Here is an 11661-nt window from a genome sequence, read left to right on the forward strand (position 1 = left end):
CATCCGTTTCATGAAAGAGACACTGCACACTTAGATGTGTCTTTTCAGCTGTAATCTAAATTATATGACTTATCTTTGATGAAACACTAAATATCGTGGTTTAAATATCATATTCGTTAACACAATCATATAAAAATGTTTGGGTTAAACATGGCACTTAAACATTAAGTTAACCGCTTGGGACATCTCCACGTGATAAAATGTACGTATATTGGAAACAGCTAACATCCTCTAATGAAAGGTGGGCAGCCCCCCGCCACCAGAGACTGCTCTTGAGTGGAAATGTGTTTATTTTCAAATCTACACATCTTCCATTCAGAGAAGCCTCCATCCTCGCCTGGCCCTCAGCTGTCTCTCTCTCACAGACAGACACACACACACACTATATGAACCGCTGGCTGAGACCAGCAGTTCAAACTGCACAGGACGAACGTGTCAAGTGACACTGAAAGCATCACCTGACACACAAGAGACCAAACAGGTGATGCTTAAAACATCATCTTTCTGCATTGAAATGTAAAAAAAAAAAAACTTGACCTCCATGATAATTGTTGTAAAGTTGTGTTTTTAATTAATCAAAATGTTTCCAGCAACTTTCAAAGCTAGAGGGCCCCATAATGTTTTATCAAAGTAAGAGTCTGTTTTACTTGATCACCTGTCCATGGTTTCATATCCACTTTTCACGAGTTGGTATATTGTGCTCGTCTGACAGCAAAGGTCAGAATTTTTAAATATGCATTTTCACGGCCCAGTTATTTTTGATTCTATTTTTAAGAATTTTAAGGATTTTCGTCACCGGATATACGGATTTTGGATTTTAGATAGAAAAGCTAAGCACATGTGAGCAGCAACTTGGCTAGTAGCCCCTGAAGACACCCTGTGCCAACCTATCAGGATTAAAACAGATTTTTTGAATATTAAACAAGTTTATTCACCATTGTTGGATTTGGAGGGGAGGAGACCTCAATTCAGCTCCACATAAAAACCTCCTGAATGGCTGGATCATAACTTATCAGAGAAACAAGCGTAGTAAATGTTAGCTGCAGCTCAGCTCGCAGACCCTTGGGGATGGTTTTATATGTATCTGTTTTAATTACCTGGTCCATTTGTTTCAGGGAGGAGGAGACCTCATAGAGGATAATTGAGCTCCCGATAAAAAAACGACTGACATTAAGGGAATCCTAAACTGACTGCAATGACAATAGTGGTGAAGACAACAACTCCCATGATTCAATGCTTCTTCTCAACGTCACCAAACTCTGTTTTTTTTTGTTGTTGTTCTGATTAGGGAACCACGAGAGACAGAAAAATACATATATTGTGCATTAAACCTTTAGGTTTTTCCAAGGAAATTCTGCAATTTTTACTACTTAAAACTACTGAGGATTTTTAAATATATGCTTTACGATGTGTGGGATCAAAAGAGATAGAGCCAGGGGAGAGTGAGAAAATGATTTACCCGACACCTCTGGAAGTTACTAATTTACTCACAATCTAAAGTGAGCTGAATGACAGTCAATAAAGAAAAGCATGTTCCCAAAAAGCTTAATACATCCTGGTACAAGTTGCTGAACTGGGTATTTTGTAGAGAAGCAGGTGTTGGAAACAAATATCTGGAGGGAACATCGTTAAGTATGGAGAACAGCCAGTGAAGACAACATTGAATATAAACACTGTCCTTGGGCTGACATTTACAAGAAATAATATTTAACTTTCCTGCTGCTGCGAAAGCAAATACGGAAACTGCTTAGCACCTGCGACCAATCAAAACAACAGAAAATCTATTGTTGACAAAGCTTTCTTTTCCAGCCTTTATTTGTCTGCCAGGGAACTGTTGGTTCTTTGGTTTAGCTATGGCTCCACCGCAAAACAAAGCCTCTTTTTCAGTTGAGCACAAAGAGACGTCAGACGGCGAGCACAAACCAACCCTGTGTTCTAACGCCTTTAATATGATCCATCGGTTATATTAGTAGGTTCACAAAAAAGAAAAGAGAAATCCTAGAAACCGATTTTTATGAAGTTGCCCTTTCTATGTGAGCAGGAAGGCCTCACAGCAGCCGCTCAGGTGCAGCAGCAGCATGGCCTTCTCTGTACAAGTCTATACTTAGGTCCATTCAGTGTCGTGTTCACGTCATCACCAAGAACCTCTTGTCCAAAATCAAGACATGAAAAATAGGCGTTATTACATGGCCCAGCTCACATCCATTATACAACATCTTCCCAGGGACATTTTCCTGAAAGTTCCTTACAAGGTTCATGATATTGTAATTCAGTGCTTTCCTACATAAGCAGTGAGAGACTGAGAGGCAGCCACCCACTGTATTTTCTCATATTGAGAGACATGCCCTTTCCCCCTCCTAAACCGAGACTAGTACAGGCGAGTCGATTACAAAGACTGAATGCATGTCACTGCCAAATAAAGTGAGCTCTAACACTGCTGAGACAAAGCATTCGGCTCAGCAAACCGTTTAAAGGTTTAACAAAGTCATCTCCCGTCTTGATTGTATCTCTAGTCAGTATAACAGAGACTCGAAGGGGTTTGAATCTTGCAGGGCCATGCTCATGACATTAATGTAACCTACTTTGAGATAAGCTCCTTTGTCACAGCTTGCTGATACCATCATTGTGCTTATGCTGCCAGTCATGCAGCGTTCAAATCACTGCACAACCAATTTCAGCTTTCTGCCAAGAGCACTACCCCTGCACATCTGCACACTACTTAGTCATTCAGTATAAACTAATATGAGCTGCAGGAATACTTGAGATTTTAATAAAGAACTGGAGGTGAGCAAATAAAAAGTGACTGTCAGTGTCTTCACACTAGGTATTTGGTTGCTATACGTATCAAGACATACACCAATCAACTGGTTTAATTGTGTAACTGGTTTAAAAACATTCCAGCAGATAATTGGTTTTAATATCTGTGGCCTGTGAAGGAAGGGTTCAATCTTAACGTTCAGTAATGTGATTTATTACATTTTGTAGTTTCAGTTTTTTCATGGCTAATACAAAAATGTCAGAGCCCATCAGCCATCATCTGATAAGGTATAAGCCTCTGGGGGCAACGGCAAATATTGTGTTGCTTCCGGTGTAGACAGTAGATATTTGGGAAAAGACTACATCTTCTGCATCGCTATATACACAACCTACAATTTGTATGTGTTTAAGGTTCAGACAGCATTTTGGCTAATCTATATTGTTATTATTTTGAATGTGAGGCACTTTGTTACCTTTGCATTTCGAGCAATGTGTTCCCCCTCTTTTGATCTCCACACTGACTGTTAACCTGTGGGAAACCACAGCCTGCTCAAACGTGATTGGTCAAACAAGAAACAGTAATCAGGCGTTCTGCCGCAAAATCTTGTCCCTCGCCCAAAGATTCTGTACATTCACATGCAGAATCTGTGAATAGAAATTAAGGGCTAGTTCACCGAAAAATTAAACTTCACTCATTCTCAAGTCACCACTATGCCGATGGGGGGGTGGGTGAAGTGTTTGAGTCCACAAAACACTTCTGGAGTCTCAGGGGTAAACTTTGCTGCAGCAGAATCTAATACAATTGAGGTCAATGGTGACCTAAACTTCAGACGTAATAAAACAACAGAAAAAACATCACATGCCTCCATATTGCTCCTGTGGATTCTGCTTCAACAAAGTTTAGCCCCCTGAGATTAATTAATTATATAAGTAATTTGTCAGAAAATGTCACAGAGTAATGAGGAATGTCCACGAAAATATCCCAAAGCCTAAACGGATTTCTCCACAACAATCAATCACTGATTTACAGTCATTAATAAGAAAACTGAGAGAAGAAGCAAATCTTCACATCTGAGAAGCCAGAAACCAAACCATGTTTGACACATTTGCTTGAAAAAAACCTTGAAACCATCACTTAATTTTTAGAACAGTTGGCAATTCATTAAGTTTGAGTGATTAATTGATTGACAACTAATTTCAGCACGACAACAAAGTGAAATCTAATGCTGGTAAGAAACAGAGAGTGACTGTGTTTCTGACCTAGAGCAGGATAATGAGTGAGGACAGGGCTGAGGCCTGTGGGACTGAACCACCCGTCTTCTACCACCGACAGGCATCACATCTCTCTCGATTTCTGCATTACTGTGTGTATGAGTGTGTGTATGTTCCTCTCCCTCCTGCCTCCCTTCAATTCCTTTCAGCGCAGGCAGTCAGGCAGACGTTCCTGCGAGAGGTTTGATCCTCCTTGGATCTGATCGGCTCTGCTCCCCATCTTCCTGTCCCAGGAGCCCTCTGCTGGGAGTGGTTGCAGGACTAGGAGCAGGAGGACCATCCAGAGGCCCATCGGAGGGACGGCACAACCACACACACACACCATGTCTGTTTGTGTCTATGTACGAGTGTGAGCAAACACAAAGAGTGAAAGAGTTGGAACATTCATATGCAAACACATCTTATACTTCAGAGGAGAGGTATGTGAGAGAGGGTTAAGCCGCAGTGGTAGAAGTTGTCAAACAAACTGAACAAATACATCACACTTGTCCTTAGGGCCACATGAAGGGGTTTATTAAAGCAAGCCCAGGCAAAGAACGGAAGAAAAGATGTTTCTGTGGAGCACATCCACACCTTCCCTGAAATAACACATGCCTTCTGACAAACTAAGGTTCAGTGACAACATACTGAGGCCAGTTAACACAGCAAAGGACATGTTCCATGTTGAGGTCTGTCTGATCGATCAGGTATGTTTGCCTTGCAGTCATTTCTTTTTGTTAATTAAAGATAACAGCTATCAAGCAAGAGTAGTTTAACTCTGATGTTATGGAGCCACCTTCTTTGAAGCCGAGAACAAATGGCATCGTGTTAATAGCAGGAAATAAGCCTCCAGGCTGTTATGCTTTCATTCTCAATTATTATTATTATTATTGTATGTTTGAATCATGAAATTAATTAATTAATTTCTCTGCTCTCTGGCAAAACCATGCAGTATTGTTTTGACCTGTGTGTGTGTGTGCATCAGTGTGTATTGGTGTGTGTCGGTGTCGGTGTGTGTGTCGGTGTGTCGATGTGTGTGTGTGTGTCAGTGTGTGTGTGTCGGTGTGTGTGTACTAAATCCCTCAACATTACATGGCCATATTTTCATAAACTTCCCTGTGAATATTATTTCGGAGTTAATATCCAGATGATTGACATATAGAGCTGATTGGTCAAAGGTCAAAAGTCAAGGTCAACTAAAATGACTAAAGAGAAAATAATTGAAACAATTGATCAGCAAACTATTGCTCACCATGTGACGGGTGTAAACAAGATGGCAAAATAAAAAGCAACTCATGCAAACACCATAGTCAAAGATGTCTTATTCAGAATATGATCAATAGTTGGAGTAGTTCATGCAATGTCCATGTAAACATAGTCAATTATTACATAAATATGAAGATTAGATTAAGGTTTTACAGCCAACAACGTCCTCAGTTTTACAGATTTAGACCAAGTCTCGTTCTAACAGCCTACGAGCCCTAGAAGATCTTTCTCTTAGCGGGATTAAAAATGATAAATCAGAGAATCTTTTCCCACTCAGCTGTTAAATACATACTGTGCTGAGAAGGGAATCAAACTGGGCTTATTTTCTCACATTGATTTGCTTCCAAGAACTCTGTGAGTGTGCAGAGACAACGAAGCGAACACAGAGACACACGGGGGGGAGCTGTGCTGTCCTCGTTGCAAGTAATAAAAGCATGAAAAACATACTTAGGATGGAGGAGGCTCCAGAGCAGACAGTGGTGGAGCCCTGGGGGGCTGTTATATAAACATGGCCTGTAGATAAATAGTAGCCCTTTGATGTGAATAGGATATTGCATTTCAGGGTTGTTATTATTTCCCCTTGTTATTTCTGTTATAAGAAATACCATTCATAAGCCCATTTAAAGTTTGGAGAAGGGTACAGAAAACAAACTTGTCCCACTGAGCCTTAGCTAGAGACAGTCCTGTCCTTGCTCTAGTTTTCCTTTCTTACCTGACATTTCTGAAGGAAGACATGAAGCAAAAGTTAAGAGTGAAATCAAGATGTAAGATTAACATATTGTTCCCTATATTCTTTAACTAGTGGTCCAGGTCAGTATGAATTTGCTAGATTACAAAACCCTAATGCGAATCATATATGAATTCAGAATGTCGGACAACAAAAGTCAACATCACTTCAGGTTTGACCTGTGTGTGCTGCAGATTAAAAACCCACTTAGTCCAGGTTTTCCATTTTTATATTAATATGATAATAATAAATAATATAAGCGCATAATAAACCACCTTTTAGGTTTTCCATTCTTGTTAAACTGTTAAAAATACTTTTCAGTGTAAAAGGTACTTTTTCACTTTGTCATTATGTGATAATTAGTGGATGATAAAGCTGCAAAATTTAAAAAGACGATGGGATCTGAATACTTTCAGAATGGAAAATATATCATTGGAACTAGCATTAATAATTAAAGCCCCTACAAGGAGTTTTTGACTGGTTATGAAATGGTCTTATTTTAATATTACTGCCCCCTTATGAACTACAACAGTGCATGAGAAAATCAGGGAGAAAATTGGCTTGTTCTATAGACTATTTTTAATGTCTGTTGCTGGGAAGGATTACCCATGAGGTCAGAGCAACGATTTACGCGAGCCAGGCTGGAAAGGTTTCTGTTTAGGTGGAGGGAGAGGAAACCGAAGCAGGGAAAGCTAGCCGGGCTATGCACTAAGCTAAAGGTTTGGCTAAAGCTTGGGCTAAAGGCTAACCTGTACAGACCAGTGCTCCTGAATCTGTTCCTCTCCAGCTCCAGAGGCCTTTACTATGAAGAAAGTTCAACATATACCCAGGATATCTTTGTGATATCCAGGTGAGCTTAACCTAACAATCGCTATCAAGCTAAGCTGTCACACGACGCTGGTTATCAACTCGGTAAGTCAACCCAGGTTTGTCCATCAAGATCTCAGCGCGTGCACATGAAAGATGCAGTGTTTACTCCGCAGATTTCAAAACAAGGAGCAAACTGTCATTTAGAAAAATACAGGCAACCACATTATCCAGACTAAAAGAAAAACAGTTACGGATGCTAATTTCAAAAACGACAGCTGGTCTTCTACGTTCTTTTTACCCTGTTAAGTTTTCAGTCGTTTTTCCTTACTCTTGTTGAGGGTTAAGGGAAGACGATATCACACCTTGTTGAAGCCCTATGAGCCAAATTGTGATTTGTGAATATGGGCTATACAAATCATATTTGGTTGATTGATATTTTATGTATCTTTATTAGTACTTTGATCTTGAATGGGGTTCTTTTTGCCAATCCTTCCACCAAGTTTCACAGAAATCCATTCAGTAGTTTTTTTGCATGATCCTACTGACAAACAACAAATGATAAATGGATTTGTATTTATATAGCGCTTTTCTAGTCTGATGATGACCACTCAAAGCGCTTTACAGTACAGTTACACATTCACCCATTCACACACACATTCATACAGTGCATCTACTTGCAGCACTTTGTTATTCTATGGGGGGCTATTGAGGGTTCAGTATCTTGCCCAAGGACACTTCGGCATGCAGATGGTTCAGACTGGGGATCGAACCGCCGACCTTCAGGTTGGAGGACGACCACTCTACCCCTCAGCCACAGCCGCCAAAACAGAGGTGAAAAAAAGACCTCCAAGGTGGAGGTAATGAGGTATGAAACAGAGAGGGAACTTCATAACTTCGGCTCAAACAAACAAATGCCAATCTGTGATCAAAATTGTAGGCTATATTCCCTCAAACCACTAATTGAATAATTAACTTTGATTTGAGCATTTAAAATAATTACCTTAATTACCTATTTTTGTCTCCCTGGTGAATGGATGACATAACAAAAAGATTATTTAATTCTAGAGGGACATTATCTTTGGAAAATACCTACTTGATTTGGTCAACTCAACACTGATAACATTTTATCTTCAGATGGATGTTTAAATGTATTTTTATGGAGTGTTGAGATGATTTTCACCGTTCACTTTCATTTGTGAACTTGTCCTTTCACTATTGTAGTAAATGTTATGAAAAAGGTAACTTTTCTGTCTTTTGAGGTCTCGGCCATTTGATGGTGTAAATCGCAAAATAGACACAACATAGCACATGGCTGTATCACAATGTGGTTTGTTTACAAAAATAATTAAGGCTGAAAATTCATTTATACCGAATAATGCAGAAATGCTCCACAGCTTTCCAGCCAAAAAAAGCATCACAAGTGACACAGCAACAACTCCCTGGTGAGAGGCTGATGGCCAATTACAGTCCTGAATATGTGGCAGGGTTTCTCTGTTAAAGGACATCTTAAACCAGACATTCAAAAACACAGTAATTGCCAGTTTTATGTATTTTTCATTGAGTAACAGCAAAACGACACACATATACATACACACACACAAACACAGTCACATCACTGCAAAAACACAGCGGCAAATCAAATCTGACTGAAGAATTCTAATTAACAACATCTAACACAACAAGATACTTATAATAAGCCGGAATTTTGACAACATTTACTCCAAATCTGAAAAGAAAAACCTCTGTACTGAAGCATGAACCATCAACAGCAACACAACTGATCTTTGCCCTCAATGACACAATCACCTCCTCCAGCCTAACACACCAGCGGTGCCTTAAAACAGCCGATTACTGACTGATTAGTCAAATTTCCATCTGACATAGGCTTTAGAAAGAAAAGACATGAATATTCAACAAGCAGAGAAATCAGCTATCCGCCATGGAGTCTTAGAAGCACACCCACACACAGGGAGAAAAAAACATGAAAGTAAGAAGGGTATGCTGAGGCATGGCTGAGCCAAAATATGTTCCTGGAAAAATATTGGATTCAGAGGACTAATCTGAGCACATGTGCCTCTATGCTGCAAGACATTTTATTGCTTTTCACATAGCACATGATGATATTCAATAAAGCATTTGGATACATGAACCTTTGGCAAACAATAAAACCATAGCACCAGACAAGACAACTTTATGGGCCACCAGAGATCAAGGATCTGCTTCGTCAGTGCCTCAGAAAGTTTTCTCATCCAAAATGAGATGATTATCAAAGGCTGATGACAATGTTTGATTATTTATCAAACATAATCTAATCTAGACCCAGATATATGAATACTTTGATGAATAAATACATCATCCAAAAGTTAATAATCCCTGGAAGAGTAGAGAAAAAATTTAGACTAAGCTTTTAGACCATGATGCAACTCCGGCACAAACATCCTTCCAAGCGTATCTAAAGCGTTTGTCCTTTGACGGTTGCCGATGGCTGGAGTGGATCCCAGCTGACATTGGGCAAGAGGCGGGGTTCACCCTGCTGGACCGTCACCAGTCTATCACAGACAAACTTGATGCTTGCATTCCTACCTACGGGCAATTTAGAGTCTCAAATTAACCTAATCTGTGGCCTGGAGGAGCTGCAGTACCCAGAGACAACCTCGGCAGACAGGGAGAACATACAACGTTCAACATGCACCAATACAGCAAGTCAGAATAAGGACCCTGGTGATATAAAGTGCAAGTTGATATAAGAAAGTAATAAAGGGCTTATGGAAATGATCCACAAATGTGTCATGACAGGCATAGAGTCTCGGGTAGGGTTGTACGTTTTTGTCTCTGAGTTATGGTGTTAAAGCGCTCTTGATTTAGACTTTACATTAGTCTTGTTGTTTTGTGAACAGTAGCTGACAAAAGTTCTGAATGTGGAAAACACCTTTTATTAAGAGGTTAATTGATGAGGAAATAATGAACAGAAGAGTATCACCCAATACTTCCTCAAATGTGTGTCAAAAAATAGCCAAAGGAGGGAGTAAGGTGAAAAGCAAACTGGTGCCACAGAATCTCTGTGTCATCATTGTCTGATACTCCAGTAGACAAGGTCACACACACAAGTATACAAACTCACACACACCAGTATACAAACTCACACACTCTCCAGTATACAAACTCACACACACACCAGTAGAGAAGTTCACACTCTCCAGTATACAAGCTCACACACTCCAGTCCAGTATACAAACTCACACACACACACCAGTAGAGAAGTTCACACTCTCCAGTACACAGGCTCACACTCCACTCCAGTATACAAACTCACACACACACACACACACACACCAGTAGAGAAGTTCACACTCTCCAGTACACAGGCTCACACTCCACTCCAGTATACAAACTCACACACACACCAGTAGAGAAGTTCACACTCTCCAGTATACAAGCTTACACACACACACCAGTATACAAACTCACACCCTCCAGTATACGAGCTCACACACACACCAGTATACAAACTCATACACACACCAGTATACGAGCTCACACACACACCAGTATACAAACTCACACACACACACCAGTATACAAACTCACACTCTCCAGTATACGAGCTCACACACCAGTATAGAAGCTATATATCTGATCTGAGAACCAGAGCTGGTAGAGAGCAGAGGTCGCCCCGGGGTCAGCAGGTAAATCACCCCCCATATTAATCCACTGTCCCTGCGGTCGCTGCCTCTGCCGGCAGCGGGGGAATTAGAGGCAGGAGCCGTATTAAGCCGCACGGTAACTTCAGTAATGCGCAGGTGACCGCAGCACAGCCACGGACAGCGGTGATGATGCCGCGGCACTTACTTGATGAAGAAACTGGCCCCGTCGTCCGTGAAGCCCTCCTCCCATCCCGGGGGCAGATCTGAAACGAAAGCCACACACTTGTTCGTGACACCGGGAAGTTTCTCTCTCTCCTCGCTCGGCCCTCAGGCGGCTGCGGGGGACCGACACGAAGTTCGACAACACTGAGCAGAAAGCAACCCGGAGGTCAAGCGGCCCCCGCGGAGCGAGCTACCTGAGCGGCTGACGTGTCCGGAGCCCACCGGCTCGGTGGAGCGGGGATGGAGCCAGGTGGTGGCCCGCGCGTCGTCACTGCCGAGGGGGGAGAAAAACACCTGTTACACCGCAGAGAAGCACACAACTCCCGTCACACGGTGCGGTACAGCGTCGCACTGCCCCCCCCCCCTCACTCACTTGATGAAGAAGACCCTGCCGTCCTCGCACACTCCGTACGCCCAGTGCTCAGGTAAGGTGTCCCGCCCGACAGGCGCCGCCATGATCCGGTGCGAGGTCCTGCTTCACCTCGCTCCCTCTCTCTCCATCGAGGCTCCAGGGAGCGATCACCGCTAGGGCCGGCGCTGCCTTCAGGGACCGCTCCGAAGCCCGGACGTCTCACACTCACTCACTCACTCACTCACTCACTCACTCCGACATGCAGGAGAAGAATGTCTGGAGATTACAATTATCAACTGGCCTGTGATTTAAAAAGATTTGATGTACAAGTAATATATATATATATATATATAAAAATAAAATTAAAAAATAAAAAGAGTAAAAAGATAAGATGGAAAGAACCATACAGAACCTCTAAATGTTGTTTTCTTATATTTAGAACAGATGGAATAGTATAGGTTTTGCCAAGAGAATATACATGTGAATGTTACACGTTAGATCAGATGTATTTAAAACAGAAAATACGAGTATTCATAAAAAGTGAAGGTGGAGGCAGAACATCCAATGGGCTCCGAGGCTTCTTCCTAAACACTGTTAAAATTGCTCAAAATTAGAAAAATGCAAAGTTGACA

General features: G+C 41.4%; 1 protein-coding gene across 1 annotated transcript in view; it reads right to left on the reverse strand.

Annotated features, from left to right (window-relative positions):
- plekha7a (pleckstrin homology domain containing, family A member 7a) overlaps positions 1–11195 on the reverse strand; it is a 140474-nt gene extending 129279 nt beyond the window's left edge. The window contains exons 1-3 of the mRNA XM_061076964.1: positions 11051–11195; positions 10872–10948; positions 10661–10718 (exon numbers count right to left, since the gene is read on the reverse strand). Of these exons, the coding sequence (XP_060932947.1) occupies positions 10661–10718; positions 10872–10948; positions 11051–11133 (218 nt within the window). The 5' untranslated portion in view covers positions 11134–11195. The remainder of the gene's footprint in view (positions 1–10660; positions 10719–10871; positions 10949–11050) is intronic.
- Positions 11196–11661: the final 466 nt, after the last annotated feature.

The sequence above is a fragment of the Limanda limanda genome, chromosome 8 (genome assembly GCF_963576545.1).
Source record: "Limanda limanda chromosome 8, fLimLim1.1, whole genome shotgun sequence".
In the NCBI taxonomy this organism is placed as follows: domain Eukaryota; kingdom Metazoa; phylum Chordata; class Actinopteri; order Pleuronectiformes; family Pleuronectidae; genus Limanda; species Limanda limanda.